Source organism: Macrobrachium nipponense, chromosome 20 (assembly GCF_015104395.2).
Source record: "Macrobrachium nipponense isolate FS-2020 chromosome 20, ASM1510439v2, whole genome shotgun sequence".
NCBI classification, from domain to species: domain Eukaryota; kingdom Metazoa; phylum Arthropoda; class Malacostraca; order Decapoda; family Palaemonidae; genus Macrobrachium; species Macrobrachium nipponense.
Genome location: NC_061089.1, coordinates 21,171,735 through 21,192,084, shown reverse-complemented (window position 1 = coordinate 21,192,084; position 20,350 = coordinate 21,171,735). Strand labels below are relative to the sequence as shown.

Below are 20,350 nucleotides of genomic sequence, written 5' to 3'. Positions count from 1 at the left end.
TTGCCATGATCTTTTATTCATCACATTCACGTCACTTTCTTATAAATGGCACAGCTCCTTATTCTGCTCCATCCTCTTCTTCTTCCTCATACCAAAGACTCTAACAAAAAGGAAAAATTACTTGTCTTTCCTCTGATTAAGACCAACTATCTCCTCACAGCGTTCCCAGATCTTCTTAGCAAGCCCGTGATTTTTACCCAGAGGGGTCATATTTCGCTCCTGTTAAAAGATATTGCTTTCTGTACTTAATTGTATCCAGAGATTTTTCATTTCTATATGACTTTGCCTGTGAGAAAGGCTGTCGTTTTAAATACTTGAAGTATAGTAGTCATTATTTATATATATATATCTATATATATATAATATATATATCTAGTATATATAATATAATAAGATATTATATATATAACACAATTTTTACCTTGCAGTCGACGAAGAAAGCTCCTGTATGTTTGGCCCCATCTTCTGAAACAGCTAGATGTATAAGCGTCTGTGCTCCCTCCTCAGCAGTCTGCCATAAAGGTACGTTTTCTTTAAATTCGTCTGGCTCGTTAAGACCACATGTTTTTATATCGTGATTGAGACTATTAAAAGCGAAACTCTTTCATCACATGTCTGAATGATATATAATCACATACTGTTTTTGCATGAACAGTTTAGCTAAAATGGTAAAAGCTATATAAACGACAAAGTGAATTTTTGAATAAATATAGGCTAAAAGCAGGGCACTTTACAGGTGACTACATTTGTTAGCAAGCATAGAAGTATATGATCGGGATATGGACTAGCCATCGTTCTAAAATTAAAAAGCGGATTATTTAAATGAGTATTAATGTGGCGTATAAGATTTTCGATTCTGGTAACCTTAATTCAACAACAAATAGGACAGCGAAGAGAGTGCCAATCGTATCTTTCTATTTATTTTATTTTTTTAGGACAAAACCATCTTTTCGGGAACCACATAACACACGAAACAAATAAAATATTGCCAGATTATCTTAAAAATTCTCTTCCCAATAGCTAAAAACAAAATTAGGAAAATTGTGAACCAGAAGAAATTTATGTATTTCAACAAATAAAATTTATGTAAACCTACAATTAAGTCAAATTAATTACTCTATTTTTTCATCTGGTTGTTTAGAATACCATTTTGTTATCAACAAAGCTATCAGAAGAGCGCGTTAAATTCCATGCACTGCTGCCCAGCTATGCGTTAATACGAATATTTTACCTGCGTAGTCCCTGTCTCTTCTGCAACCTGCTTGCTCGTCTCGAAACATCATATCAATTCCCATCTCTAACTCACTGAGAATGAGCCTACTGAAAATATTATTCCATCACGACTACCGTAAGAGCAATGCCTCTATAGTTACCACATTCAGCCAGGTCACCTGTCTTAGCCGAGACTCCCAATTCCCAGTCCCCAGATTTTGTTTCTTCATTCCCCAGTTTAGTTAGTACATGATGTGTCATTTCATTTCCAGTTAAAATCATCTCTGCATATATCCTACTGTTACTCGTCCTTAATCTTTATATCTTGCTGATTCGCTCATTGGTACACAGAAGTGTTTTCCAGTTTCTCGTAAATTAAGTAGATTATCCCCATCACTTCTTGTATATATATATACATATATATATATATATATATATATATATATATATATATATATATATATACATACATACACACACACACACATATATATATATATAATATATATATATATATATATATGTGTGTGTGTGTATATATATATATATATATATATATATATATATATATATATATATATATATATATATATATGTGTATATATATATATATATATATATATATATATATATATATATATATATATATATATATATATATATATAATCATGACTTACCCGTGTTGCTACATTTAGCAAAATCAAGTAGATCTTTGTTATGAGGCCATTTCCTCTAATATACGGCTGGCTTTGTATCATCCCTGGACACATGCTGTTCACCGTAACACCTAAAATAAGCACATAAACGGAGATCATATATTCCTTGCTTTGTTGATGTAATGACTTACTAAGGCAAGCTTACGTGTTACTATTCTCAAAAATACTAACAAGAATCTTATATGCATCTCTGTATAACAAAAAAAATTCTTTAAACAATGGATTTACTCTACCTAATTCTAGCATCATATGTGCCAGGTTATTGGCCATGAGCAAATTACAAGCCATGGATTGTGCGTAAGCCCTCAAGGCGCCATAAACTATTGTTTCAAAGTTCAGATCCTGTGGAAAGGGGAAGGTTTGGTCTTAAATTCGCTTAAATCGTCATTCCAGCCCGATTCATAAACCTGGATTTATTGCCATTCCGGAATTAAAATCATTGTGTAATGATTGCGTTTGTCTTTAGATACATTAATGTCACAACATCTATTATGCTTGTTGATTCTGAACCATTGCATGCGTACAAGACTTTATGTGTCTCGTCAGATAAGTTCTGATAGAAATCACAAAAGATTATGTAGCAAGTTTTAAAGTTTTTCTTCGTTTCTGAAATCCTGTTATTAGAACTTATGCAGAAATATACACTGTTCCTTATATTACTTGTATTAAACTGTACTTTGAACCTTTGCTCCCCATTTAGAGAGTTAGGTCGACCCAGACAACATCCAAGCGATGGTCAAAATGAATGCTTCATCATAACATTTTAATCCAGTTCGTTCCCGCAAACTGTGATACGTAAAAGCAGTTAAGTATATTTTACCTTTGGGTTGACCGATGTTAGAAGAGAGTGAGCAGATGACGCCATGATTACAACACGACTAGGTGAACTTGTCTTCAGTATATCTGTTAAAAAAAGCATTTATAACAGTAGTTCCTCTGGTATCTATGTAAGAGTAATGGGTTACTGAACAACCTAACAATGTAAAGTCTATCACACAAACTAGTATGTTATAAATGATTTAACCAGCGTTATTTTATAAAATGATTTTTAAGTGAAAATGCTTGAACTAAAGTTATAAAACAAAAACCTATGACGAGAAAATGGTAAATGTTTTCTTTTTCTCCTTTACAGGACGGTGTGTAGCGGTAACCTCACTCCTACCCTATCTGGGTTGGAATCATAGTAAGGACAGAACAGTTTCATTTTATTTCCCTCCAGATTCAAGGCTTTCTTTGGAAAGCGGCACCAAACGGTGTAAGGCTATTGAGTATTACAAGGTTATTGAGGCTTTACATGAAAAAGAAAGTTTGCTTCAAAATCTGCTATGTCATACACTACATAAAACGAAAAAGTTTTAAAATTATAAAAATAAAATCAAAATACCGAGCAAGAGGTTCGCCAGTAGAAAATGTCCATAATGATTAGCAGCCATAGTTAGCTCCAGTCCTTCATCCGTTACGTGTTTCGTGTCAGATCCTCCGAGATTAGCTGCCAGCAGTAAAGCGTCTAGCCTAGGAACGACGAAGGAACGTTGCCTAGTTACCATATCTTCATCTTTTCGTCTTGCTCCCATACTAAATTTCTCACGACTTGCGAGCTTTATTGCTTTTTATCTATTGCTCTCAATCAGCCTCTACCTTCTATACTTCATGATTCATCTAGTTCTATATGTCTACGTTTATATTTGCTGGCTGTCTTTTTTTAGGTTCTTAACTCCATTCTGTGTCTCATGCTCCATCTACTTTTCTGTCACCCTGTCTTTCTTTATATCTGTCTCTGTCTTGTCGCAAGTACGTTGTCTTACTGTTAAATTTTTCTTATTTATGTTCACCCTCTAGAATCAAATTCAGAGTTCATATGTGCAAAGGAATGCGTTTAAAGATCAACAGATTAATAGATATGTGAAAGTTAACAAATATACATGAATACAATCCAAAAAATAAATAGAAACTAAGCATGCTGATCTAACTTGAAACACAATGAAATATTTTGTCACACAAATAAAACAAATCAAAGGTTTCTTTACCTTTTCTCCGTTTTCAGAAAATCAGCTGCGAATTTCCTAACCTCTCTCAGGGAAGATATGTTCAGTTTTCTCGCTAAAATTACGCCACCTTTCTGGAAAGTGTCTGAAGATGCTGTAAGAAAGCACGGCACAAGTTTCCCTAATAAATCTGATACTGTTTTTCAGGTAAGAATATAACTTATTTAATTTATTACTATTGTATTATATATATATATATATATATATATATATATATATATATAGATATATATATATATATATTATATACTGTGCCTGGGTAATTTACGTCATTGTGGAACGATTAGATAGTAGAAGAATGTGAAAAAAGGCTTTTATACAAAAGATGATTCTCTGAAGGGCTGTGTGGAAGTTATTGAATCTCCTATCATACCAATTATATCAGCATGGCAACAGTAAAATCTACAAATAGCATACAACTTTTAATCTTTTAATTTCACCTTTCCATGACTCTTAGTATGTAAAATATAATAAATATCATTCATACAAAAAGGTCGCGTGATCTAACCGGCCATCACCTGCGCCTCCTTTATTTCACTACATGCCAAAATGACCCTCCCGCCACGTCGGGCCAAATCAAGAGCAGCTTCCAGACCAATTCCTGAAATGAACATCCGGTGCGATATTATCTCAAATTTAGAGAAACACTACTTATTAATATGCCTACCATTACTCAAATATTTGAATTATACCTACCTCATAAGCATGCAAGGGCAAAGACACCAAGCACGGGGTAAGTGTTGGGCACTTGAGTCTAATAAAAGTTAAAGAAATCTATCTAAGAAATAGAATCCACTAAAGAGTTTAATTTTATTGATCCTATACTAATCATTATTGAACTGTGCAAAATACTGATGAAAGTAGTGCTTAGACCCATTGCATTCTGGGTTTGATGACATGATAGCATTACCCACAGCTAAAGAATGCGAACATGAAATGAAATCTAAATAAAAGACTAATTCAGAGGTGGAAAGAAGCTCAACAGACATTGTCAAAGACTGAGATACTCAGTTAATTGCAACACTATATTTCCGGGTTGCCCAAGAGTAAGAGCCCGTGCTGGCATATAAGGCCAGTTGAATTTAGAACGAACGCTACACCTTATAGGTATACTTTTTCTTTTATGCCGACATAATTAAGATTAATATGTAAACATGTTAGGTAACGCTTTCACCGGAAGCAGTCGACTTTTCCTTGAGTATTTTCATGCTCACCTGTAGGATTTGCAGTGACTAGGATAGTTTTCCCTCTCATTTCCTCTTCCGAAGTGCTGTAAACAACAGAAGATCTATTGGCGTAACGAACATACAAAGCATAAGAAGAGAGCAGGATCGTAGCAGCCACTGCTATATAAATCTTAACTCGTAGGATCCGCACGAACCATGATTCGTCTGAGTAATCCTTTGTTCCCCCTTCATCAAGGGGTGGCAGGAAATTGAATCCAATTTCAACATCATTGTTAACCACAGGGAACCGTAGGTCATCCATTCTGTTAGGAAGAATGGAAACAGAGTTGATAAGTACGCGTAGTTGTTATTCTAAGCTGGTATGAATAAAGAATGTTTTCCTTCCATTACAACAATCATAAGAGCATTTATACATGTAGATTTCAAATCTGATCTTCATGCTTTCTCAAAACTCAGGTCTTCTTCATTTCCTTAATTTGGCAACTTCAGCAACAAAAACTATATAAACATTTTAAGCGTAACTTCCGTGTTGAATACGGAACTACCTGTGCAAAAAAAAAATAAATAAATAAATAAATAAATAAATAAATAAAACAATTCTCGGCGGAAGCGTGTCGAATGTTCCTTCCCCAACCATATATTGCAACACTCGCCTCTATATCTTACACGCACTATTGCTTTTTGTGGATATGAAGACCCTGCTTTACTATTCCTTTTTTCATCACGTTTAGCAATCACTTTCTCATTCGCCTTCGTCCTTTAGTGAGAGAACTTAAACTCAAGACTACGTAAGGTACGTGCGTGTGCATAGTAACGCATATTAAATGGGTAAATAGACCCACAAATAAACTTTATAAGTATACAGCACACGAATAGTGTAGAGCTCATCGCTAACCTCGAACGCCAATAGTTGTGAAGATACTCTCCCATCCTTTCCACTTACCTGAGTAGAACTTCCTTTCGTGACCACAGAGCTCAATGGAGTCATCTAATGTGGATATTACTTCTACAAGTTTCCTTGTAGAAATCTGCTACTGCAGAATGCACAAACTCTCTTCTTTAATTACGCCTAAGAATTTATCACTATACACCTGTTTGATTAATATCACGTTTGATATGCTCGAATCATTCATGTACTAGTTGTGTATGTCTACAAAAGATTTTGGAACCTTGGGTCTCATTGAACAAAATGGAGAAGAGGTGACTCAAGTCACACTCCTTGAGACTGAAGTAGCCGTTAAACTCATAGCTAATAACCATTAAAATTTAATATATTAATTCTTTTCATAACAACAAGACTAGCATTTATCTACCTCAAACTAGAGAGACCATTAGTGCATAAGATTATCCAGGAATTAAAAATCAACTAACAACAGCGAATATTACCTAAGAATAAATCAACACAAAATGCATGCAACCTCCCCTATTCGGGTTGTCTCAATGTTTTCGCTAACACCTATTCTGAAAATCAATACACTGCCAAAATTTCATACCCCACTCGTTACTGTCTAAATTCCATTACTACTAAATTTACTTATACCTGTCAGTAAATTGCGCTGAAAAATAATGTTTGTTCTTTTCTGGATCGTGTTCACTGAGTTTTACCTTGGCTTGTGAACTGCAGAACAACTAAGGTAATACTTTTTAGGTGTGTCTCATTACTTATCCGTCGTAGATATTATCTTATCGTTATCGGCATGCGATACTGTTATTTATCTAAAATTCTTTTCATTCAGAAGCTAGTGTGCATCCGATCAAGTTTGCTATCTACGGTGGTATTGTGAATGCCATCGTCTTTATCTCAAATTAATTACAACATTGCCAGTAAAGACTTATATACTTACATTACGAAGTCAAAAGACTGTAAAATTATCTTAAGACTAACATTTATAGCCCCTCGGGAGTTTTCCAAATGTGCAGTACACAACATGCATGAATTATCTTCAGCAACGACATCCGTTTAATCAGTAATTTGACTGTGAATTAGTTCTTATTGTTTTGTTCTAGACTTAGATGTATTCAGATATCGATCCTTTAATGATTTTTTCCTGCGACCATTAGCACCAGATGGCATAACACAAAAGCCTCCAATAATAATCTGATTCATAATTAGCCTACATATGAAAAGACTTTGATACTTCTCATTTTAAGCATTTTTGTCTCTGAGGAAGCAGATAGGTGCGGTCTACAAAAGTCTAGACAAAAAGGATATTCCAGGTAATGGTAATGGCAGAACAAAGATGTGTATTGCACGATAAAGTTGCTGTATATGCATGGTAAAGGTTCTAATGATTATATGAATGGCGTGAGAGGGCTGTTGCTTATTCTTCTTCTTCTTCTTTTTTACACCTCCCGAACGTAGTTCTGTCTACGGCTTTTTGTTGTAATTTCACACCAAGTCTGAGGAGAAAACCCTATTCTTTTTCAAGAAGCCATATCTCTGGATATATTGATTATATATCTTTTGCCATTATGTCATCTTATCCTCGTAGTGAAGGAAACATAAAAAAATGCCAGTCGCCATATGCACTGCCAGTAGTTTAGAAAAGAAATCAAAACTGCCTTCCTCAAAATTGCTTGTTTTTCTTGTTCTGATATACTGACCCTTTCCTGTACGTTAGGTTACATGAGCACTAAATACTTGTCATATAAAGATAAAGTCAATTTGTTCATATTCAGCATCTTTAAAAATTGAGCGCCAAGTCATTTCCCATGAATGAACCAATTAGAAATGATGTTGATATCATTGGGGAGGTGTCAAGTGTTCCAATGTGCTGAGTTCGACTTTAGTATATTTTTATTAAAGTATTTTGTTTAAGATTAAGTGCACCCATATTTTATCAGTATTTAAATTTTGAAATTTATTCTGAATAAATCTGAATGCTTGTTTAATATGAATCTGTAGAATTTAGAAAGAGGACTTACTTAATGTTCTGGTGTACCATCCGAACACGGTATTAGTCAATTTCTGGTGGTCTTGGGTTTTAGCGTAGACTGACCAGAGTCCGCTAATACCCCTCAACTTTTTTATTGTAAGTACAAACGATGAGTCTAAATTGTCGTAGCTGTATTAAGGGCCACCTCAAGGTCAATACAGTATAGTTTTTTATTGTACCAAATGAAGCCGATGCTGTTATGTTACTTGGTTTGTCAGCTCAGGCCATCCTGTTCCCGATTTGTGTCATACCTAGCTACTACCTACCTAGCTGCTAGGTAGTATGCTACGTAGACCAGTTGATAGTTACATTAAATAAAGTAGTAGCTATGGTCTACCTACCTAGTTTTCATAATGATAGGGTAACTAAGCAGGATGCATTACTATATTTAGTTGAAGACTTTCTCTTCATTGGGGTGTTAGCAAAGGCTAGCTAGCCTAATCACATCCGACATCCTGTAGAAGACCGGACATAGGCTAAGCCTAGCTAGGCACCTACCCTATACTCTGTTTTTTTCATCTGTCCATCTGCCTGTGGTGTTTTTGTATGGCAACACTGCGTCCCGGGCTTTAGATCTAGTTACATTCAGCTTACATTTTTTTTTTTAACGATTACCTATAATACCTAATATCCTATTTCGAATATTAACGGTGTACCTAATTCGCATACAGTAAATTATTAAAACACTTTTCGGTTACAAATGTACACCCAGATATCCTTTTATTTAGGTACCTAAAACTTACAATTAGCGTAACTATCTAAAGCCCGGGACGCAGTGTTACCATACAAAAACACCACAGGCGGATGGACACATGAAAAAAAACAGAGTATAGGCTAGGTACTAGGGTGAACAACCACGTGGACTGGCAAAATCACCGACTACCACGGCTAGGCCACCCTCCAAAAAAGTACGGTAGATCTCCTGAACAAGAATTTTAAGCAATAGGCTACTATTTATTCGGACGACTGTAATTTACCTTTGAACTCTATCCTACGGTAAAGGGAACCCCCATTAGGAACTGGGGTTTTGGGTGGGGACAAAACACCGGGGAGAATTATGCCGTTCTACTCTATCCTACGGTAAGGGGGACCCCCAGTGGGAACCGGGGTTTTGGGTAGAGAGAAACCACTTGGTGGGAGGTTTAGCCATGTTATTGTGGTATTTCCCATTATTTATGACATTTAAAACATGAAATACAATTATAACACAACCATTGATAGTGGAGCCGTTTTGCATCCAAATCCCATCTACTAGCTACTACTACTAGGTATTACAACACCAAATCCTACTACGCAAGCGCCAATTCTACTGCGCATGTGCTAGTTGTAAGGGAGCTTTTGTTCTAAACGCAGACTTCTTGGTGAGGAAAAAATGGGGGTGTACTTGAGGGGTTCATGTATTTATCCAATCACGTTGCAGTATGACCCCTACATTACGATAGGACCGAGTGAAGAATTGGGGGGTATCATATGAACTCTAGTGTTTATTCCTGTTTCCTTTATCATATAGTATTTGTATAATATTTTTTTTGTTTTGTGCTCACCTAATGATTTTGTCATAGTATATACCTTGAAATATTAAGTTATAATTTAGAACAAACACCTGAAAATGCCTACGTGGTTGGACTAGAAGTGGGTGTTAGGACGATTCGATACCTACCTTCCTGTTGGTTATTTGAAATTACAGTTTGCTTGGGATATTTCATACATGATTTATAAACAACTCACTCCCTTCCTTTTCCAGTATTCACATCTGACAGTTTGCGTTTCATCATTAAGAATACATTTCATACCCATAACAATTTCTTTGTTAAAATTTGACCTTATTGGAACATCTACTTTATATATTCCAATTATATCCTTTTACACACATTTCAATTTACACCTTTTTCTCCCTTCTCTTTCCATTATCCAACCCTGTCTATTTACGCTCATAATTTTACGATCTTTTCTCACCCATAAAAAATTTTTGGATAAAATTTTACTAATTATTAGAACGTTTTCATTGGTTATATCTTGAGCTACCTTCAAGTTTGTCTTCCCTTACTGTGGGGGGGGGTGTGTGTGTATACGCCCCCCCCCCCCCCCCCCCGCACTCAGATGATGTTTCTAACTAGGTTGTAGTTTGGTTAGGTTAGTATGTTAACCTATATGTTGGGCTTCCTTCAAGTTTGTCTCTCTTGAAGGGGGAATACTAGGGCGGAGCCCCCCGGTCAGGTAACACATTCTACTAGGTTAGGTTGGTTATATCTTAGTCTACCTTCAAGTTTCTCTTCCTTTATGGGGGTAATATGTTCTACTAGGTTAGATTAGGTTAGGTTGGTTAGGTTAGTATGGTAACCGATAAGTTGGCCTTCCTTCAAGTTTGTCTTTCTTTAAGGGGGGGATGGAGCCCCCCCGGTCAGGTAACACATTCTACTAGGATAGGTTAGGTAAGGTTGGTGAAGTTAGGTTGGTTATATCTTAGTCAACCTTCAATTTTGTCTTCCTTTACTTGGGGAGGGGAAGAGGGTACGGGTGGGCTCTGCCCCCCCGCCCAGGTAATATGTTCTACTAGGTTAAGTTACATAACATTTCAATGCAATATTATTTCCCTTAATAATAATGCACAATACCTTAGCTTTCATGGAAATAAAAGACACTTAAGTTTTACGATTTTACAGAGTTCACATTTTCTCTTCAACTGGCTTCTCTGATTTCTTGTACTGACCATTCATTACAATATCCTATTCTCATATGTGTTATGCAGTATTGCACATTTTTTTTCCCCCTTTTCTGAAAATACGATGTTAGTTTCCACATACGTGTGAAATCATCCCCCTCAATGTACCCGCCCACAATTCTTCCGACCAATCAGAAGCCTTGTCACCAATGCGCTCCTGATACCTACATCTCACAGATTGCGTTTTAAAATCATTTAGCAAGAAGTATTCGCAGTGTTAACACCGCACACTCCATACTATTGGACAGTGGTGGATCCGGTGAAAGGGATCACATATCCCTCTTGAAGCGCCTGTATGGTCCGCTGTTCTGCTCCTCTTCGACCCCAATTCCTCCTAGTAGCTGTGGAGTTTTGCCCCCACAGGTGGGTGAAGGACCTTTCGATCATTTATCTGTCTTAAAGAGAGGTCTCTTGGTAGACTTGGAGGTGGTTCATAGGTTAGTCTTTGGTCTCTGCTGCCACCTCGACTTACCTCCTCGAAAGGTGTGCTTTTGGAAAGGTGAAGCTTTGGCTCCTGTCGCCCGAGGTTCCTTAGGTCTTCTCACTGATTGAGACAGAAGATCATTGGTGGACTTGTTCTCGAGGTCCGACAGTACATGCTTGATGGTTTCTTCTGGAAACAGGTGAAGTTTACTCAGGGGGGAGAACAACAAAGCCGATGTTTGTTTCGTGGTTACTCCTAGAGATGTGAAGGAGCACCACCATTCTCTCTTCTTGAGTACACGTACTCCCATAGTGAATAAGGCAGCCAATTCCACTGAACTGTGTCTCGCTGCCCTGTCCGCACAGGACAACAGATTGAGCCAGTCCGCAGAAAAATCCTCATCCAGAGACTGGCAATCTTCAATTTTCTGGCTAACGCTGTAATTGTTCAATCCAGAAAACTGAAGACTTCTATCACCTTGTATAAGTTCTTCACCAGGTGTCAGTAGCGGAAATAGTGTTGGGAGAGGAAGCATAGGGGGACCTGGTGTTTACCCTCTACTGTCTCCTCGCCTTGAGTTTGAGGTGTTTTGCGTTTATGGGAAGCCTGGGGGTACATACCTGAATTACCCACCAGTTCTTATATCTGATTAAGGGTATCATATGGGTTTTAGTGTAGGTGACAGTGCATGTTGTGTAGTGTTATCTGGTCTTTTCGCCCAGGGCAAGGGCAAACTATTATTGTTTTTGTCAATCATCGGTGAACTTCCATGATTGCAAAAATCCCACCATTAGTAGGGACGACCCTGGCCTTTACTGCCACGTCTCCTACATGTGATGAGAGCGCTGACCAGAGGCAGTATCTACCTGTAGCTGCTCTCTCACAAGATAAGGTACTGCAGACATTATATATAATGTGAGCACAAGACTTGTTTTTGTTCATGAAGCTGTCCATATACCCACCTTCCTAGTAATGTGGAGTCGGCTAATGTAATTGTTTGGTAAGTCACTGATGTGAAAATGATATTTTAATGATAAAATAAGGTTTCACATATACTTACCAAACAATAACATAATCAGAGCCCTCCCTCCTCCTTGGACCTTCCACCTTAAACCCAGGGTGCCAGGTCCTTACCTTGGTACATATAGGGGGTTGAGGGGGGAGGACATTGCCTATCCAAGGCAGCAGGTCCTTGCTTGGCCCCTCATTAGCTTAACCTAAGTTACACAGAAAAGAGAAACTGCCCCAAAAGCACACCTGCTGTTTTTATGGAAGAGGACTTCCCCTCCAAACAGTAACATTTCTCCTCCACCTTACCTAAGGCCATGAGCTCTTCTAATTATAGATAAAATAAGTAAAGGTTTGCAGTTATTTCATCTTATTTAAATTATTTGTTCTATTTTTGTATATTTGCATGCTAGGCTTGTTAAATTTGAGTTTAGTCATTTTATTTGCTGTGTTTTATGAGATCTTCAATGGATTAATCCCATTCTGATTTTTATGGAAAAATGTCCATGGTTAAAGGACAGGATTCAGGAATGGATTAAGTTTCTTAACAGCATTATAAATGTATTAAAGAGAAAAATTAAGTTTGTATTATGCTGTTGGTGAAATTCAGTTTTAAACTTCGTCATAACTCATTCTGTTAACCATTCTACAATATATATGACTTTTTTTCCAGTAATCCAGTGTGCTTTGCTCAAAGTGATACATCATGACTGAAGTCTTTCAATTTGGGGTTGCCCCCATCACTTGCCATGCATGGAATCGAGATCGTAGTAGTAAGTACTCTACTGTATTTTGCATTTGCTAGTGCTCTACCTCATTTTTATTTTGAATCAGTATCATGTGTTCAGTGTCATAGTTTGAGATTTCTAAAGTAATAAGAAAAAGTCATTATTTTCTTCAGGGACTTACCTATGTACTATATACGTACCAAACTTTTTAGAATGCTGTAATTTTGTTTCAGCAAAAAAGTTGCAGTTTATATACTACTATGAAATTCATTTCCAGAGGTGGCACTTAGTCTCAATGACAATGAAGTCAACATCTATGGCCGTGCAGGTTCTGAATGGAAACTTGAAGAAACTCTGAAAGGCCATGATTTACGTGTAACTGGCATTGACTGGGCACCTACTACCAACCGAATTGTTACTTGTGGAGCGGTATGTCGTTATTTTAAATATCTGCTATAATATTTATGTACTGTATACTTCCTGTACTTATTATATATAATAGCATATCCATGAGATATAGCTCAATATGTACGCTAGGGTCTATTATTCAAAGGTTAGGTATCTGATAGGCTAATGTTTACCCAGGTGCTGTAGACTACCAGTACTTATACCTTGCCAAACTCCATAATACAGTCAAGAGCCTATTATCATTGAGACCAAGAGTGTTTTGGATAGCTGATTGTAGGCGTAAATCATACCTACGTTAGGTTAGGCAGCTTGGACCAAGTCATAATAATGAAGAGGTATAAAATATCAGTAATGATGACAAATGCAAAAAGTATTTCAATCATTAAAAATATTGAAAAGGGTAAGGTAGTGTTAGTACAGGTCTTTTGGTAAAAACTAAATGTTAGTCGCAAATATCAAACAAATTACTGAGATGGTTATTATAATATATTAGAGTACCCTGGAATCCTGTGTGTCTGAAATGCATTTATTCTAATACAAAGCAATCACATCATGGGGAGGCTTCTCCTCTTGATCACTTGAGACTTATGGTAAGTCCAGATGACTTAGGAAAATGAATGACAAATGTTGCTGATACTCCGATTCCCCTGTATGTGGTTCAATTTCTTCATTATGTAGTGCCTTTGGGAGTGTTGACCACACAGATAGGCTCATGTAAATTGTTAGGTTGTATTAAAGTGTTTCCACAAACTTATTTTCAATTTCATGTAGTATAAAAAATTCCCTCTTTGATGAATGCTTTGACTCTTTCAGGATCGCAATGCATATGTGTGGACTTGTGGAAGTGATGGAAAGTGGAGCCCAACTCTGGTGCTACTTCGAATCAATCGTGCTGCCACTTGTGTCAAATGGTCACCAAATGGTTAGATGCAATTCTTTTTTTCGTAAAGTTCCTGTATTTGATAGCCAAATTTTTTTATTTTGAGCCTATACTTTCATTAATACGTACTTTGTTACTGATATTAAAAAGTGCATTAAAATTACTCTATCCGATGCAAATGTAAACCCTAATTTAATGTGCATTCACTCTCTGTGGACAGGAAAATGGACATTCAAAGTGTGTGTATTAATTTTGATTACGAGCTGTTTATGGAGTATTGTTTACATATCTTTTAACAATTCCTGATTGGAGGGTGGTTGTGTATTTTCCACTTGGTTTATGACCTCGCTGAATTTTCACCTGGATAGAGATAATCATGTTAATGTTGGCAGGTCATCCTGTTTATTTCTCATTTGGTCATCCTGTTTATTTCTCATTTATGTTGATTATTGTGTAAATTGTGTAAAGTGATTTAACTTTAGTTGTGATAGAGGATGTTGCTAAAACTCTGCTGTTCTCAGACCAAATAAGAAAATAAAAATAGTAGTTACATAAATTCATCTAATTTTAGTAGAATGAACATTATACTGATTGTTAAACGCAAAAATCTATCCAACTCAATGTTACTAACTCGCTGTTCCTAGAAGACTGCCGCAGGTCCAATCATTCACGGCCTACATTCCTTGTGATGACGTCATGGCATGTCACGTGACGTACCACGTGATACATGCGCACAGATTGTATAACGAATATGCATATACAATATTAAATCTTTTATTTAGCTGCATATCTTACGTTATATGCAGAAACACTAACACTCTCCCCCTTCTTTCTTTGTCTTGGAAGGAGAGTTTTAACTGCTGTCGTCTCCATTCATTCTCTGCTGACCGCAGCACGTAGCTGCTCGCCGACTCCCCTCTCTTTGTCAGACAATCAGCAAGTTGCTGTGATGTATCTACCCAGACCACTTCCGTAATTTCATTCCACCACGTTCTAGCATGTCTCGCAAAACGCTATGTCAATTCTCAATCTCTTATCTTCCACATTCTTGTAGGAATGAAGAGCGTCAACGAGGCATTTATTGTCAACGAAACATTTTATTTTCATGCTCCTACATCCAGAAATTTCGCACAGAATTCTAGCCAGGTATACTGCAGTCTCTGCACATTCCAAAAGCGCCATTGTTTCAGCTGATAGGGTGGACTTGACCACTCTTCTAATTGTTCCGACACGGCATACAAACCTTCGGTCCTTTTACAATAGGAAGGTACTAGCGGCAGCTGGATAGGTCGTAAGCTTTCGAACAAGGGTTCGGTAGTTAACTGCTTGTCCGACAGGCGCGCGCAGCTGACTGGGAGGTAAACAAAACACTTTTGCTTTCGGCCTCACAGCGAGTGGACGTGTGTGTTCGACGCTCTCTGCCCGCTTCTCGTCGTTTGCTTTCATGAGTATTTGGTTGTGTTTGTGTGTGAACATTTGTAAGTACAATCATTTCCTCTCTTATTTCTTCATTTTTGATTTGATCAATAATGGAATCTCCACGCCTCGCTACCCCACGGAGACTATGCCCGGGTACCGAAGGGCGTAAATGCGGAAAGTTCCGCTCATTCCCGGAAATTGACCCACATATTTTGTGCGCTCGGTGTCGGGGGCGCGAATGCACCCGAGCCGAGCCCTGTGAAGTATGTTCTAATTGGTCGGAGGCGCAGTGGACTTTGTACGAAGGCAGGAAGAAGCGAAGGCCTGCAAAGGAGTCGTCGGAAAGCTCTCCGCGACTCCTTTGGTTACGGACACTTCGTCTTCTTTCCTGCCGCCCGCTCAGCTTCCACGTTTGGCACCTTCCCCTTCGGGGGGGGTTTCTAGGTCCTTCTCCTCACCCGACCTGTCGAGTGTGGAGGAGGGCGCTAGATACCCCGATGTCGAGTTGTACTCTGGGTCCTCTATCCGTTCGTCTTCGCGCGAGCGGATAGAGGATCCTGCTAATCACCCGACTTGTGCTTCCTCAGTGCGGTTGCCGCGAAGGACGACCTCGACAGGTGTGGGCATCGTTGGGGTCTGCAGGGCGTGCCGAGTGTCCAGGGGCTGCTCTCCACCATCTCGCTGGCTCTGTGGCGGTCACGCATGCTACGGTTACGACCACCACCACGACCCTTACAACGCGGCTATGCTTCACCTCCTCACCTGGTGTACACCCCACACGCGGTCTCTGTCACACCAACTACATCGGTGCAGGGGCCAGTCGCCGTACCACGGGGAGTGTGATGCCGCCGCCCTGGGTTTTGCCGTGCTGCCAGCGACCGGACTTCGTGTGCCCAGAAGAGCTCGCCCCTGGACCTCCCACCAGTACCAAGGATGTCTGTGCCGCTGGTCCGTCCACCTGGACCGCCTGTACAGCATGCCGTACCTGCCGTACCTGCCCAGCCGCTGTTCACGGACGTGACGTTGCCGACCACTGCTGCCGTTCCTGTACCTGCCCCTGCCGTCTCCACTGCTGTTCCTGTGATGCCTGCACCTGCTGACGTTGTTCCTGTTCCTGGCTCCCGCTGCTCCCGATGCTGATCTGTTCGACAGGTGGCGTCCGGGCCCTGTTGCTTCGGCAACAGCAGCCCCGGCTCCGCTCTGGATGACAGATCTGACATCGGTCCCTGAGGAGGTTGACGAAGAAGAAGAAGAAGAGGAGGAAGGTGTCGTCTTCGTCTTCATCGTCTTCTTCGTCGTCGTCGTCGTCTGCCGCCTCTTCCCCTTCTTCTTCTAAGGCTCCCCCGCCTAAGAAGAAGAAGGTCGCCTCCCCCCCCCCAAGAAGTCTCCTTCGGGAACTTCTAAGGGCCCGTCTCGCTCTGGTGAGACGGGGGGTTCTTCCGCTGGTCACCCTGCTCCTTCGGGGGCAGGACCCGTCTCTTCTTCCGCAAGGAAGAAGACTACGGGGACCAGAGGAGTGCCGGCTAATACCGGCACCTCCTCACTGCTGTTAGTGGTTCGACCACGGCAGCAGGATCCGTCTCGGCCTCTCGTTCGCGAGAGGTACCGAGTGTATGGTCGCCTACCAGCGACCGTGCAGCTAGGAACCAGACCTCTGAGCCAGCTCAGCGTCAGGTTGTTCAGCGGGCACGGAGCGGAAGACTGGTGACAGCCGCTCACGCGACCTCTCACCAGACCAGCTCTCGCTCTCGCGGCGAGCAGCTGGCTACCCGGTGGGCGGACGTGAACGGTCCCATGACCGCCGCAAGGGCTGAGGCTGGGAAGAGGTCCCCTCGTTCGCCGGCGCCAGCCACGGCTGGTACCAGCGACGTGACGCACCGTGAGGATACGCACCGGTTCTCACCGTGACAGTGGAGCTCGCCGGTCGCCTGACCGTCAACTCGCACAGAGAGCGATCGGGTACGGCAACCAGCACCAGCTCCTCTGACACACGAGACCGGGGCCGCTGTTCTCGGTCCAGCGTTCTCCACAGCGAGACGGCTCAACTAGGCCTGCAGCTCGATCGCCACCGCGGGTTGACGATCGCCTGTAGTCTTCCAAGCCCACTGGTTCTGCCAGCGAGCGAGGAGGGAGCGTCAGGTCTGCCTCTCCCATACCTTCAACCTCCTCGGGTTACACCCCGGGAGGGACGAGGTATTGAGGACGTGATCGTGAGGGGTGCGCCCCTCAGGATCCCACCACGTCGTCCTACGTACCAGGCACGGTTCTCGGACCAGCCAGGTCGTATGCACAAGTGGTTGGAGGAGACCGAGAGGGGTCTGTGTCGCTGTTCCTCCCCTCGAGGGAGGAGGGTCTCGGGAGATGCTCCTGTTTGAGGGACTGGATGGTCCGACTCCGCAGGACGCAGTCACTCCTGAGATCCAGAGGAACTTTGCCGAGGTTATTGCGCTGATTCGTCAGCACAACGACCTCGCGGAAGGATCGCCGCTCCCCCCCCCACCATCCGAGCCCACGTCCCGGCTCGAGTCGTTCTGGGGCCCGAAGGGAGGAACCCAGACCGACGGGGGGTTTGCCGCGTTCCGAGCTTGTCCGACTCAGTGCTGGACCAAGTAGAATCGCTTGTCTCCGGGCAAGACGGTTCTCTCAAGTCTGGCAGGTCGAGCAAGCTGCTTCCACCTCCTCTGCTGCGACAGCGGCGTTTTTACGTGCCATCTGAGGACCCGATGCCGCCCAAACAGGTGAACCCGGAGTTAGCCAGGCTGACTCCGGGTGTGTCTCTGCAGCATCTCCTGTCCGAGAACCTATGGTTCTCGCAGCAAGAGGTCACTCGGCCTGGAATCTACTGCCATGGCAGCTTTCCAGGCCATCTCCTGGTTAGATCTGTGGTCCCTCACAGTATCTAAGGTCGCAGCCAACTCCGGGGGAATTTGGTTTCTCCCGAAGATGACTCGGCCTTTAGGAGACTTTGGCCAGTCTGGGGGCGGGGGAAGAGCCATCTCCTTCCTTGCCCACCAGACGGTGAACCTGTGGGCCAACCTGGTTCTCCGATGTAGGGACGCTGTCCTTACTCGGGTTTCCAGGGTCGGCCGGGCGTGAAGCGGCGTTGGGACTTCGCAACGGACCTTTACGGAGTTCCACGTCTCTCTTCCCAGGAGAGATGGTGGACGCTGCGGTGGACAGACGGCGCACTGACGACAGTGACCGTCTGGTTCACCAGGCAGTCTCGAAGGCTTCTGGGCAGCCTCGGACTGCGGCCAAGTCAAAGAGCTCGGCTAGCGCTTCCTCGGTGGCTAAGATGGTAGCTGCGTCGAAGCCCCGGGGAAAGACTCTGTCTTCTTCGACTTCTACAAAGGGGAGCCGTAACCAGCTCCTCCTCAGCCCTCCTCCCGTGGAGGCTCTGGAAGAAGTCGAAGAAAGGGGGGAAACGCTAGGGACGGCGTTCCCCCCCACCTGCTGCCGGAAGTGGGGGGGGTGGGGGGTGCCTGGCCAGCCATTGGGCAACTTGGCAGCGCTACGGCGCCGAAGACCTGGATTGTAGATGTCCTTCGGGAGGGATATCTAGTTACCCTTCGATCTCTTCCCGGCCACGCCCCCCTCACCTTCAACCCGGTCCAACAGCAGTCGTACGTTCCAGGGTCATCGAAGGACGTAGCATTGAGAGGAGATCAAGACCATGCTGAGCAAGAGAGCTGTAGAAATCGTCACGGATCAGTCACCGGGCTTTTACAGTCGACTCTTCCTGGTGGAAAAGTCTACGGGAGGCTGGCGCCCGGTGATAGATCTCTCTCCTCTGAACCGGTTTGTTCGCCAGACCCGGTTCACGATGGAGACGGCACGTTCAGTGCTCGACTCCATCAGGGAGAACGATTTCATGCTTTCAGTGGACTTGAAGGATGCGTATTTCCAAATACCCATTCATCAGTCCTCCAGAAAGTACCTCCGCTTCATCCTCGACGGGACGGTGTACCAATTCAGGGCAACTTTGCTTCGGTCTCTCAACCGCCCCACAGGTGTTCACGCGAGTGTTCACTCTGGTGCTGTTTGGGCCCATTCGCACGGGATACGTCTGATGAGGTATCTCGACGATTGGTTAGTCTGGCGAGCCCGCTTCGCAGTTGCTACAGGACAGGGATCGACTGCTCGAGTTCTGTCGCGATCTGGGGATCGTTGTGAACTTCGAAAAGTCCGATCTCGAACCCAAGCAGAGGATGAAGTACCTGGGTATGCTGATCGACACGGTAGCAGGGCGAGTCTTCCCCGCAGACTCGCGGATCAGCAGATTCAGGGAGGCAGCCAACCAGTTCCTGTCTCGGCAGGAACAGGTAGCTCAGCGATGGCAAGTCGTGATCGGACACCTGTCGTCACTCGAGAAGTTAGTCCCTCACGGGCGTCTTCACCTGCGGTCTCTTCAGTGGAGACTAAAGGAGAGTTGGTCACAGGCGACGGATCCCCCCAAGCTTTCCAGTGTCACTGACACAGGAGGTGAGGCAGGACCTAGCCTGGTGGCTGGACGACAGGAACCTCTTAAGAGGAGTGCCTCTGCGCACTCCCCCCCCGGACATGCAGCTGTTCTCAGACGCATCGACCGAGGGATGGGGCGCACACCTGGAGGAGTTGCTGACTTCAGGAGTGTGGACGAGAACGACAAGCACCTTCACATCAAT

The 20,350-nt window shown here is 42.2% G+C and overlaps 2 protein-coding genes across 3 annotated transcripts in view; one reads left to right on the top strand and one right to left on the bottom strand.

Moving 5' to 3' along the window:
- On the bottom strand, positions 1–6,830 carry LOC135222989 (retinol dehydrogenase 13-like). Of its 2 annotated transcripts, none has more exons than XM_064261505.1 (10): positions 6,767–6,830; positions 5,189–5,463; positions 4,483–4,575; positions 3,957–4,068; positions 3,314–3,441; positions 2,750–2,832; positions 2,163–2,271; positions 1,891–2,000; positions 422–511; positions 1–219 (listed from the first exon to the last, which is right to left on the bottom strand). In XM_064261505.1, the coding sequence occupies exons 2-10, from the start codon at positions 5,460–5,462 to the stop codon at positions 118–120; spliced, it is 1,101 nt and encodes a 366-aa protein (XP_064117575.1). In that variant the 5' UTR covers position 5,463; positions 6,767–6,830; the 3' UTR covers positions 1–117. The 2 variants fall into 2 exon arrangements, with proteins under 2 accessions (XP_064117575.1, XP_064117566.1); XM_064261496.1 differs by having other exon boundaries at positions 6,702–6,821.
- Positions 6,831–8,045: 1,215 nt separating this feature from the next.
- The window catches only part of LOC135222982 (actin-related protein 2/3 complex subunit 1A-like), a 174,884-nt gene continuing 162,579 nt past the window's right edge, over positions 8,046–20,350 (top strand). The window contains exons 1-4 of the mRNA XM_064261485.1: positions 8,046–8,193; positions 12,925–13,024; positions 13,257–13,408; positions 14,201–14,309. Of these exons, the coding sequence (XP_064117555.1) occupies positions 12,958–13,024; positions 13,257–13,408; positions 14,201–14,309 (328 nt within the window). The 5' untranslated portion in view covers positions 8,046–8,193; positions 12,925–12,957. The remainder of the gene's footprint in view (positions 8,194–12,924; positions 13,025–13,256; positions 13,409–14,200; positions 14,310–20,350) is intronic.

Excerpts from the sequence above, each read along its gene's own strand:
- LOC135222989 (XM_064261505.1), bottom strand. The coding sequence starts at position 5,462 with ATGGATGACCTACGGTTCCCTGTGGTTAACAATGATGTTGAAATTGGA. Across the intron at positions 3,442-3,956 it reads TTTCTGAAAACGGAGAAAAG|GCTAGACGCTTTACTGCTGG; the intron begins GTAAAGAAACCT and ends CGTCGTTCCTAG. Across the intron at positions 2,833-3,313 it reads ACTGGCGAACCTCTTGCTCG|ATATACTGAAGACAAGTTCA; the intron begins GTATTTTGATTT and ends TTTTTTTAACAG.